This window comes from Nymphalis io, chromosome 5, assembly GCF_905147045.1.
Source record: "Nymphalis io chromosome 5, ilAglIoxx1.1, whole genome shotgun sequence".
Lineage (NCBI taxonomy): Eukaryota > Metazoa > Arthropoda > Insecta > Lepidoptera > Nymphalidae > Nymphalis > Nymphalis io.
This window is the reverse complement of record NC_065892.1, coordinates 11,019,287-11,032,355: the sequence shown is the minus strand read 5'-3', so window position 1 is coordinate 11,032,355 and position 13,069 is coordinate 11,019,287. Positions and strand designations below refer to the sequence as shown.

At 31.6% G+C, this 13,069-nt stretch overlaps 1 protein-coding gene across 1 annotated transcript in view; it reads left to right on the top strand.

The window, feature by feature from the left end:
• The first annotated feature begins 179 nt into the window (after positions 1 to 179).
• The window catches only part of LOC126768697 (27 kDa hemolymph protein-like), a 30,716-nt gene continuing 17,826 nt past the window's right edge, over positions 180 to 13,069 (top strand). Inside the window, exons 1-2 of the mRNA XM_050486961.1 lie at positions 180 to 434; positions 911 to 1,086. Coding sequence (XP_050342918.1) covers positions 398 to 434; positions 911 to 1,086 — 213 coding nt within the window. The 5' untranslated portion in view covers positions 180 to 397. The remainder of the gene's footprint in view (positions 435 to 910; positions 1,087 to 13,069) is intronic.

Sequence of the window (13,069 nt, the reverse complement as noted above, 5' to 3'; positions counted from 1 at the left end):
AAATTAATGTTTTTGCAAATAATATAATATATTATATGTAGATAGTAGTAAGCAATAAAAAAACAGCAGGCTTTAAGAGCTATATTTTTTAATTGCTATTTTAGTCGGCAACATAACGAGTTAACGACTAACGAGAGCCATGAATAGTATGACATAATATCAGAGACTTGAGTGTAGGTAGAGGACAGCGGACCGAGGTACTTTACTTACTGTCTTTGGTCTTTGGATCAGTTTAGTTTAAAGTTCGGAAGGAGTAGTACGTGTGACGTGTTCATTATTTATTATTGTGGTTTACAAAAATTGATTCAACGAAACCGGTTTGATTTCACATTAGATTAACGATATTGGGCTTTTCCGTTTCATTGAATTTTATTTTAAGTAAATTGCAGTTGTTGAAATGGCTTTGAAATATATAATAATCGTACTTTGCATAGGTAAGTTTTTTTATATTAATGAATGTGACTTTACTACCAAATGCTTTTTTTTTTTTGTTATTTGGACAAAATATTCAAACATCGTGTATAAATGAATAGGAAATGGAAATTTTCTATATACGTACTGTGTACTATAGCAATTTTCGATTAAGTTTTATCATAGGTTCATAGTTCATAAAATAACATTATTACTTTATAATAATTAAACAGAAAGGGTAATTAATGTATCGTCTGCTATTTTAAAATTAGTTTGACGTATTAAACCGCACGTATATTGCTTAACCTATTAAAATAAATTAAATCAAAGTGTACCTTCAACATTTTAAACAAAAAGCCTATTACATAGCAAGATTATAGACTCATTTCACTGTTATTTTTAAATTTCGGAATATTGAATTTTTTCCATAGTCCAAATAATGTAAAAATCTACCTATATTCTAATAGTTATGTTACTTTTAAATATTTTTTTATTTAAGGCATGACATGGGCCCAGTCAGAACCATCCATCTCTGATGCTATCAACAACCTACCTCCTGAACTACAAGGAAAGGTAGATGAACAGCAAGTTACCGAACTGAAAAACAAATCTATGCAAGTTTTTAAGAAGAAATGTGAAGAAAATGGCGGAACAGAAGCATATCCACAAAGTGAGGTAAGATTGATTGAAAAAATAAAACCTGTAATTATCAACTTATAAAAAACTTGAAAGTACTCTTAATGTGGTTCGGATGAGAACAAAATAATAATTTATTATAGAGTATTTAAGAGTACAAGTACTCTCTCAAATAATTATAATAATCGCAAGATATTGTATTTCTAACATATTTTTATATGTTTACTATTTACAAATATACATATATTATTAGTAATGGATAAAATTTAATTTTATATATTGTTATTGAAACCTCCATATTTTAAAGTTAAATAAAAATTAAAAAATCAATTGAAATAACTTACATAAATATATATAGTATTGTTAGATATTTTTGAAAGGTCTAAGTTTAAAAACTTGTTTCATTGTACAAGGTTGTGTCAATGATATATTTGTAAAATGATAACAAGTTTATATTCTTCCATATAAATCAATATTATTTAAAAAAAATTGTTATTTTAACAACTATTAACCAAATAATTTGCATTTATTTAATATGTTGTTCATAAGTGCATTGTCTCCAAAAGGTCTCGAACAAAATAAATATGATAAGGTTTTATCTACAAAAGATACATACTCGAAGTAGTATAAGTTTTCTTGGTCTTTAAGTTTGGGTTCGGTGGTAGTTAGACTATGTGTTAAGTCAGGATATAAGCAATCTCTATTCCAATAATCAACATTTAAATCTGTCCATCTGTTTTGAGTAAAAAACATCCAAACAAACAAACTTTTACATTTATAATGGGATATTTCAATCAAAATTCAAATAATATTATCAATGAAATAATATTTTGTTCTTTGTTCTTACTACTGAGGCACAAACAAAATATTACTTAATAAATTTGTGTGTCCTTGCATAAACTACAAACTAGTATTTATTATTCAACAAGGTGATGTGCAAAGGTTGACATATTATTTAAAATAGTACTGAAATTACACAAGTGATATTTGCAAAAGAAGTATAAGATGCCTATATGAATTGTTGTCATTAACTGTGTGGGATATTCACCTTTTTTATATCCATTAATATTATCAAATGAACTGCTAATTAATGTTATCGATAAAATAGATAAAATATACATTCTTATATTAATGATTTATGCTGTTTTGTAATAGGTGTTATTTTTCAGTTATTGAAATATTCATTATATTTTTTTATAATTACATGGGTTATTATAATGAAATGAAATAAAAATGTTACATATTGAATTAAATTATTGAAATCTAAACTGAACTTGCTTTTCTAAAATGATATCACTAATGTTATTTTCCACAGCTATCAGAGAGACAGAGAATTGAAATTATGACTTTAGGATTTGTTTAATTTATTATAGGTTTGCATTGAATTTGACTACCAAAATTTAACTATATTTACTTACCTCTCCAGTCTCTACCATTTCTTTATGCACAATTAATAAAAATTCTACTACTACAACTAATATTTTATAATTGTTAGATGACTATAGAGATTAGAGGTACCAGACTATCAAGCGGTAGAGTAACGCTTGCCAGAAACTCTTTGTTATTTGTTTAATACCAATTATGAGAAAATGTTTTTTAGGTTTCTATATATATATATATGTACATTAATTTATTTCAAAGTCATTTTAACGCGAAAATAAATATTGTTTTTTAATCACAAGTTGCAAATTAACTGCTTCTTATTTAATTAACTAAGCTGCTGCAGATATACATGATTTTTATAGTAATTAAGGTTTTTTTTAATTACTTTTAAATTACTAACTTATAAATTGAAATATCGAGTTTTCTTAATGATTGTAGGTATTTTGGTAACATTTTAGGAATTTTGCTGAAGGGATAAGTACTGAGCCGCGGCTAAGCACCCGGTTACGCCCTATCTTTTAAGCATCGAGCGTCAGGCCTATGTGAGAGCCCCGCCAACGCTGACATCGTCTCCGCCGACCGTGATCAGCTCTTATCTGTTTCCGCTCCGTCGTCTTCTTGACCGTAACGCCCTTCCCCGCCGATTTCTGTTCGCAACATTTCTGTTGGCTATGCTCGTAGGGAATCTGCGTGAAGAGGTCTTATCCGAAGTCTTGTCGCCGACGTCGTCCGACGCTCCACGCGGGGCACGTATCTAACATATTATACTGAGCATGCGCTGGTGGAACATCGTCGTTGCTTCGCTTTCGATCTTACACAGGTATTCATCACCTGCATAAGTCAAAAGTTGACCTATCGCTTTCGTCTCAAACAGGCTTCGAAGGCCGGCGGGATCGCTCCAAAGACGCGTTTGCGCACGTACTGTTCCTCGCGGAGACGGTCGCGCCACGTCACTAAAGCCCTCCAGTGTTTCCGCCGCTTCAATGCTGCATAAAGGGCGATTGATCCTATGACAACGGCATAGAGACCGCGAACTTCCTCCTTCGGTCCCCCGAGATTAGGTAGCAGTCTGTGCATGGCACCCGCTATCTTCTTGATCCTGGAGCGCTTGAAGTGCTTTTCGAAACCCAGGCTTCGAGGCCCAGGTATTTCATGTATCTGGCCACCTGAGCGTTCGAGTTACCAATGCGTACGTGGCGGTTCCCTGCTCCTCAGCAGTTTGTGAAACTATAGCGCCTCCGTGTTATGAGACTATCCGACGGCCCAACTAGCATATCTTACCGATGACGGTATTTACCTCGAGTTCGGCGAGCTCTTTTGTTCACTCGAAATAATCGTTGCCAGCACCAACATGACGTTTAATAGGAATATAGGAATTAATACGAACGTTAATTTAACTGAAGATAAATTAAGCCTAAGGAGTTATTATATTTCATTTAAAAAGTGCCTCTCGAGGTTCGAGGTAAGAAGCTCAAGATGTAACAAGATAATTATAATTGTTTATGAAATAAAAGGGGAGTCCCCGTTTAGTAAAAGTATGTTCCATAACAAAATATTGTTTGAATTTTCAAACAATATATTGTTATTGAAAGAGAGATAATGATCCTGGAGATTACAACATGAATCATTACAATTATTCTCTGACATAATTATATATACTAATTAGCTCAAAGACTAACCGTCTTAGTCTATTCCAATCGGTGGTAATTTATAACCATCATAAGTAAATGTAACGCTTCTATATTGAATAAAGTTTTTTGATATTAACGGAGTAAAACTAAACAAACCTTAGATTGACATATTTCATAGGTTTTCCTAATAGCTCTGTTATAGTATCAACTACAAACAGTTCTTGATTAGCGTATCTTTATTTATTATAGAACACTATTACACGTAAGTACATCACTATCCACTTTAATTTTATTTCAAAACTTCCGATAACAGCTTCGCCAATATTCAAAACGCAATTACGAATACATAATATCATAGACTGTCACAGTTATTTGTCTTTACTTCTCTTGTGGTTAGTTGGCTTTACAACTAATAATTACGAAATTTCTACCATCTTTAACCTACTGTTCCATTTTCTTAACTTTTGACGAATTAAATATTTAATTAAACTGATAATTTGATTCTCTGTATTCATAAATACATATAAAATTATAACTTGTTTTTGAATACAGTTTTAAATAAATTTATTAAAAAGCCAATTTGTTACATATTGGCTAATAATTTATCACCCTTATTTATGCACCTCGAACTTTTTGCCAACGTTGCTCAAAGGCTTTGGTTACAGTCACGTAGGTCGTTGGACTGGTTTCAATGAACCTTTGTATTTTGCGGCCATATGTTCAATGTGCAACAAAAGCAAGCGTGTAATTATACCTAGGGTTTTGATCAGGATATGGTAATTTAATATTTTAAAAGAGCATAAAGCTGTTAACAATATTTTGTCAACTGCAAAATGACTTTTTGCTTGGTTTTTTTATTGCTTTTGATTTTATTAAATAGATTAAAATTATTTTTCGCAATCGAGTTTGTTCCTAAAGCGTGACCTGTGTTACTCTCCAGATTTATTGCTGCCTCAAAAAAGGACAAACCGACCAACACATTTCGCGTGATCGTAATTAGTATGTATTGTCGACATATAACCGGTCATAAAAAACCAAAAAAAAAAACAATTATACATAAACAACACACCGGTAACAAATCTGAAATTTGAAAATATCTCCATATTATAATTCCATAATTATTATAATAATATATTTATTATAAATTTTTTGAATTATCAAGTTAAAATTGTATGTAATTGGATATTTAATTGCTTTGTTTTTAATATGCACATACGTAAGTATCATTTAAACTTGACCTTGTATATGAGACCAAGTTACAGGATTGAACGTGTGTATTTCAAAGACTATCATGTAAATAGTCATTGTACATTAACTTTTTTAATTGTATAAAAATAATTATAAAGTTTTTTTTATACGTATAATACGCGGCTTAAATACATGAAAAGCTAATTGTCTTTTCACTAATTAACAAATTTTATCTCACTATTTTATTAAATAATTTATTAGTTTCATATTTATCATTGATATATATATGTACAAATCTATTTAAAGGGCAACAAAAACAAAAAGTTGGGTCAATCATCGGTCAGCGACCATAATGTTAGTTTAAATAATGAGTTCATTTGTGGATTTTTTTTAATTAATAATATTTTAATTTATAAAAAATATCAAGTGTTAATTAATCGTATTTACACAAATGCAAAATATATTCGTATCAGTATATAGAAATATTTAATATTGTCCAATCTAATCATAGCTTTTCTTTGCGTAACACATGAGTTGCATTTACATAACATATATTTGGTTCGATACATATATTATATATATTATTGAGCCATTGATTCGCAGGTAATTTAAAAATTTGTATACTTCATAGATCGCTGGTAGTAGGACATTGTAAATTGGTTTACGATTCTTGTAGTAGTCATGTCTATTATCGAAGTTTTGCCCGAATTTACTCATTATATATACATATCTTCTTAATAATAATATTGATAAAAAATGTGTAGTCACTTTTCGGAATAATATGCTATAAATAAATAGCAAATTTTTATACCTATATTCATTCAACATTCAACAAGACGAAAATTTATCCTATGCATTAATGATGTACCTACATTTCTGAACTCCTTCGTGTATTCATAATCAAAATTAGTAAACATGTTTTTATGTAAATAAAAAGTTGTTTTTACGGCTTAAAATGGAAATCACAATACATACAAATTTTTCAAGCTTTTTTAATCATTGAATCGTGTTTTTGTAAAATTATTTAACGTACAGCTACCATCGTTTTGGAGTGTGGTTTCTATAGAGGACACTCAATGGATACTCATTTATTGATATTTATTGTTATTATACAATTTAGGGTGAGTGAGCCTAAGTAATTACAGGCACAAGGGACATAAAATCTTAGTTGCCAAGTGCCAGTTGGTGGCTCATTGTCTAAAGGCGTTTGGTGACCACTTACCATCAGGTGGCCCATATGCTCGTCCGCCTTCCTATTCTATAAAAAAAAACTTTTAATTTAGTATATAAGTATAAAATTGTTACCCTGATGAAAATTAATGTATAAAGTTTAAAATGTATTTGTTGATTTGTATATTTCAATTAAGTAACACATATATAATAATTTATTGATTTCATTTAATTAAGAATAATAGCAAAAATATTTTCATCTTATCATGATGGTGATAATTTTGCTAATTAATTCAAAACTCGTATCGGATGACATAATTTCAATTTTAAAAACGAAAAGCTACGTGCAATCTTACATGTGTTCATATTTACATGTGAAGTTAACTATTAATAATTAAAAAATATGTATATATAATTTGTTTAAATTAATTGTTTTTTTTTAAATGACACAAAAAACACGAATTTGTCGAATTTGTGTGGAAATCGTTTGCTCAAATTATTTTTTGCGACCAAATACGTTGACATATTACGTTCTTTCTATGAAAATATATAACGTATGGTAATATGACCTATGTTATTTCTTAAACTGTAAACTATCATAATATCGTAACATATATATCAACGGTAATAGTGGTTTTGACGTGAATATTCGAAATAAATAAACGAGACAAGCAAATATTGAGAATATTATAACTTTTACCTTTATGTCATAAATATCATGATATCAATTTTCTTTGGCTACTGAATTACAAATAATTTTCGTGGCCTCCCCGTCGTCGTCGGATAAAATAGTCCATAGAGCACTTTTATAAAACAAAAACCGTTTTCAGTACTTTTACTACACTATAATTTGTTGTTTTATCTACTACATAAAAAGAAAAGAAAATTAATAAATAAATACAAATTGGAATTCCAACCCAAAACGTTCGTTTATTAACTACTAGTCAGGCTTCCATTTCCGTCTTCCCTTTAAACTTGAAATTTCCAAAATTCCTTTCTTAACGGATGCTTACGTTATAAAAAAAACCTATGTTCTAAATTTTAGCTTTTTAGACTCAATAGAAATGGCTGTGCGTTGATTAATGGTCAGGACAAACGATTTTATAAGTATAGATACCGTGTACACAAAAGATTAGTGCTAAGGTTATTAAAAATTTGATTACATTTTTATCAAACTTATCAATACATATTAGGGAATTGTTTATCAGATTTGACAAAAATATTCCAGAGATTACAATATTCACTTCAAATTACAATGTCATTGATAACTTTAATTAAGTATAAATATGTTTAAGAACGCCTCAATCAATAGCAATTAAGCGTTGTTATATAATATGAAAGGCGTATTTTAGTATAGTAATATAAAATTACATAGTTTATTTGAAATCATAATATATTTGACGAGTCGGTTGGCGTGGTTGGTGGATACTTGCCTTTCACGCCGAAGGTTGTGGGTTCGATTCCCACCCAGGACAGACATTTGTGTGCTTGAACATGTCCGTTTATCCTGAGTCTAGGTGTAATTATCTATATGAGTATGTATTTACAAAAGAAAAGTAGTATATGTAGCATATCAATTGTCTGGTTTCCATAGCACAAGCTTTGTACAAGCTTAATTTGGGATCAGATGGCCGTGTGTAAAAATGTCCCAGGATATTATTATTATTCTCGATGGTTGATTGTGACCAATATCGACACAAATAATTGAATTTGCATTAATCACATTTATTTGGCCCAGAGCGTTGACAGGATTTGGCACTTCTATGGCCACGCTCTTATTAGTAATGCTTTTGCTGGTGGATAGGGTTCCCACTATTCGGCCAGTTTAGGGGTTTTACGTGCTCATTTGATGTATGTGCAGAGCAACAAAACACGTATACCCCTCTTAGGATATCCACATGGGTTAAGATTAATAGTGTGGCTCTAGTTTATTATACACTACCTGAAACAAGAAAAAAACTACCAAGAATGTCTTGTGAAAACAAAGTTTTAAAAGGAAATTAGATGTTCTTTGAATCTAAGACTATATTGTTAGGAAATCCGTTTCAGAAGTTCTTATATCTGTGCCTACCTATACTATATTCATTTATTACACATTAATATTAGGCAAATATCATCGATTATAAAATTAAAAATATATTTTTAAGTGACGTTGAAATTGAGCGTTAATATTTAATTGCTAAAAAAGTAATCGGATATTATCAAGATACCAAATTTATTATATATTTTTTGTACAATTTAAGTATTCATTTGACAGAAATACCTTAGATAGGATCTGCTCCTAAGACTTCGCGTGATAGGAATTATTCTTTGACGCAACATAGTTTCTGAATCATTTGTATAAGTAGTTTATAGTTTTTTGACAATAGATGTCGTCACAATGATTTTTGTTATGAAATAATTTGAAGTAGACATTGTCTTGACTTAAAACATTGATTTTTTTTGTGATAGGATGTTAATAGTTTTTCGATATTAGTTTTTTAATATGCTAAATTTTGTAATCGATAGTAGCAAGACAAGCAAATATGTCACGTCATCAAGTTATGCCTAGCAACTAGTAAGCAACATCAATCATTTAATTTCAAACCGAACAATTCATAAAAACGCTTGTGGTAAATAAAGGTGTTTTGTAAAAGCATTTCACACAATCAAGTATCTATGAAATATTTTTCACTTTTATGCTCCTTATAAGCTCAAGTACTCGCCAACACCCATTCACTTTACTTTTTATAATTATGCCTTTGTTGAAATTATGTTTTTTAGGTACTTTATACAATTTTGATTTATTATTTTAAGTGTTTAAAAGATTTATGGCTTCAAGTGCCACTTAAAACCGCTACAAAATGTATTTGTATGTATGTACTATGTAAATTTGTATATACATAGTTCTTGAGTGTTGACATGTCATGTTTGACATTTTTATTGGACTCGGATATAAGTACGATACAATTCTGTACCCGGGGGCTAGACAAAGTGAATGTCGAAATGAACTTCGCATTCGTCTAAATTATTCTATACTACAATACGAAGTACAATAAGATTGTATTGTATTGTTGATCACGATTCTCATTTCGATATATAATCGCTATCCGACCTAGTTCTCGAAGTATCAAAAATCCACATTTTAAAATACTACGACAGTACTAATTAGTAATCCACACTTTCGGATTTTACTTAGCTCCAAGCCTAATGGTACAGATCTTCCTGGGTTCAATGTCACAGGTCTTCACAATCTTTTAGATGGCGTGTTTTTTCTATAATTTGTAATATAATGTCTGTCTGTATATTTTGTTTTTATTTTCATTATATATTTATATTCTTTAAATAATAATTCTTATGAAAATAACCAAAATTGTAAATATAAATACTTTAAACAATAAATATGATTAAAAATAAATAGTAATTACGTAAGTTAATTTTACAATAATCATTAATACGTAATCGGTCAAATAGTAATAAATTTATAAATATTATAGAATTAATATAAATTAGTATGTAGTTATTTTTGGAATAGTTCCCATATTATTGTTTTTGATTGTACAAACGTTAAAATATAATTATTATTATTCGTTTGAGGGTTTTATTTGAAATACTGTTGTATAATCCATGAATAACTCGAATGATAAATGAGCTACCTAGCGATGTGAAAGTTGCAGTTTCGAATCGTAACAGCCTGTAAATGTTCCACTGCTGGGCTAAGGCTTTCTCTCCCTTTTTGAGGAAAAGGCTTGGAGCTTATTCCACCACGCTGCTCCAATGCGGGTTGGTGGAATACGCATGTGGCAGAATTTAAGTAAAATTAGAGACATGCAGGTTTCCTTACGATGTTTTACGTCACCGTAAAGCACGAGATGAATTATAATCACAAATTAAGCACATGAAAATTCAGTGGTGGCTCGGGTTTGAACCTATGATCATCATACCACTGGGCCATTTCGGGTTAATAAAGTCTGGTCGTTATCCAAATTAAACATGGACATGAATATATTGATAAGTTTTCTGCTTCACATTTCTATGCCATTCTGCATTTCTATTTTAAAGAACTTACTCGAAATTTTGAGACCAATTTACGGTAATTATACGTTATTTCAATGCGATTAACTTAAAGGTTAATCTTTGCATAACACTTCAATTTGTTTTGCGGTGAGTTTCCAATTAGTTCTTACAATTAAGTTCTACTGTCTCGATGTAGCTAAAGTTAAGTTCTATTGTCTCTACGATACAATAATTTGTAATAAGGTAAAAGATTCCATAATAACTAACAGTTTATATTGAAAATTGTTTTCTAGTTTAATTTATACTTCAAGGTGGTGTTGTTGTGTTTAGTTGCACATAATATTAGGTCCTTACATATGAAATTGGCGTTTTGTACGGAAGGAATATAAAGTCATTTTGTTTTTAAATATATATTTAATTAATCAAAGTATGCACCGTTGTTATCTATGCACTTTTGGAATCTCATAGGTTGTTCATTGATCCCTTTATTAAAAAAAAACATGGGGGCGAGAATCAATAAACTCTTTGAAGGCGGTTTGGACTGCCGCGTCGGAGTTGAATTTTTTTTCCTTTTAAGAAGTTGTCCAAATTCCGGAAAAAATGGTAATCTGTTGGAGCAAGGTCCGGGGATGTCGCAAACATTCCAATTGTAGCTCATCTTGCTTAGTTGTTGTTTGTTGTGCAGTGTGTGGTCTTGCGTTGTCGTGAAGCAGCAGTGGCCTAGAGCGATTGACCAATCTCGGTTGTTTAACAGCTAGTTCTTCCTTCATGGTTTGCAGTTGCTGACAATAGATATCTGCCCTAATCGTTTGGTCAGATTTTAGAAAGCTATAGTGAACGACACCGGCGCTAGTCCACCAAACACTCACAAGTAACTTTTTCTGAGTCAATTTTCGTTTTGGGCAGGATTTGGCTGGGTCTCCAGGGTTCAGCCATTGCAACGAGCGCCGATTATCGTACAGTATCCACTTTTCATCACAAGTAATGAATCGATTTAAAAACCTTTCATTATTGTGTCGGCTGAGCAAAGTAACACAGCAGTCGACGCATGTTTGCAAGTTCGATACACTCAATTCATGAGGTACCCATCGTTAAAGTTTTTTTTACTTTCCCGATTTGCTTCAAGTGGATTAATACAGTTTTATCACTTACCCCGAAGCCTGCAGCTATCTCTGAAGTGCTTTGTGATGGATCCGCTTCCACAATAGTCTTTATTTCTTCATTTTCCACTTTGGTCTCCGGCCGTCCACGGGGTTGGTTCTGAAGGTCGAAATTTCCAGAACTAAAACGTTGAAGTCAAAAACGTACCGTGCTTTCTTTTGCGACACCAGCGCCGTAAACATCATTAATCCTTCGAGCTGTTTCTGCAGCACTGGTGACACGGTAGAACTCGTACTCGTAAACATATCGATATTTCATGTTTTCCATTGTGCGGTAATAAGCGACGTCAAAGAAAAAAAATAATGAGGAAAAAACAAATGAATGACTGTTTTCAAAACTCAAATGTACCAGCTAAATGAATTTATAAATTTGAATTTGGAATTCTTAACCAAAGAGGAGATATTTCAGATCAAAGTGGTCAGTACGACAAAACGCTAACTTCATATGTAAGGACCTAATATATGTAAAATTATGTGATTACAACGGCAGTAAATTATAATAATAGATAACGCAGAGATTAATATTAATATTTATATGTTATATATTAATATTGTTAACCATCTTCACGATGATTTTGAACACGATTCGAATAATTTTTATTTTTTATTAATCTTTCTCGAAACACGTCCAAACACTGTAAATGCTTTTAATGTTTTTAAAAATCGTAGATTAGCTTATATGTATTTTTTTAAATACGCAGTCATTTTGTCCTGGGTTCAAATAAGATATTTTCGCTTAAGATTAATGTGTTGTAACCACTTAACCATCTCGTCTCACTCGCGTGTCGCTGCGTAGAGTTATAACACAAATAATTGTTTCTAATTATGATTACTTTTACATATTATAATATATAATACATTTTTTTAAATTTTTTATATGAAGATTACGATATTAAAACTTAACGCATTATTATTTTTATTTTGAGTATATTATTTTATTTGGCCTTTATTTCTACTTTGTTCTTGTTTATTTTAATAATATCAATCAACAGCCAATCGTTGTCCACTGCTGAACATAGGCCTCTCCCAAGGTGCGCCAAAGCTCCCTGTCCTCCGCCTTCCGCATCCAGTTGGTGCCCGCCACCTTCTTAAGGTCGTCGGTCCACCTGGCTGGAGGGCGCCCTACGCTGCGCTTGCCGATTCGCGGTCTCCACTCTAGGACTCGTCTGCTCCAACGGCCATCGGTCCTACGACATACGTGACCAGCCCACTGCCACTTCAGCCTGCTAATTTTGCAAGCTATGTCGGTGACTCCGGTTCTTTTCCGGATAATCTCATTTCTGATCTTATCCTTCAAAGATACTCCGAGCATAGCTCGCTCCATAGCACGCTGAGCGACTTTGAATTTGTGGACTAGTCCCGCAGTTAGTGTCCACGTTTCGGCACCGTATGTCATGGCAGGTAAGACGCATTGGTTGAAGACTTTCGTCTTCAAACATTGCGGTATAGACGACTTGAGGACTTGACGAAGGTTGCCAAATGCTGCCCATCCCA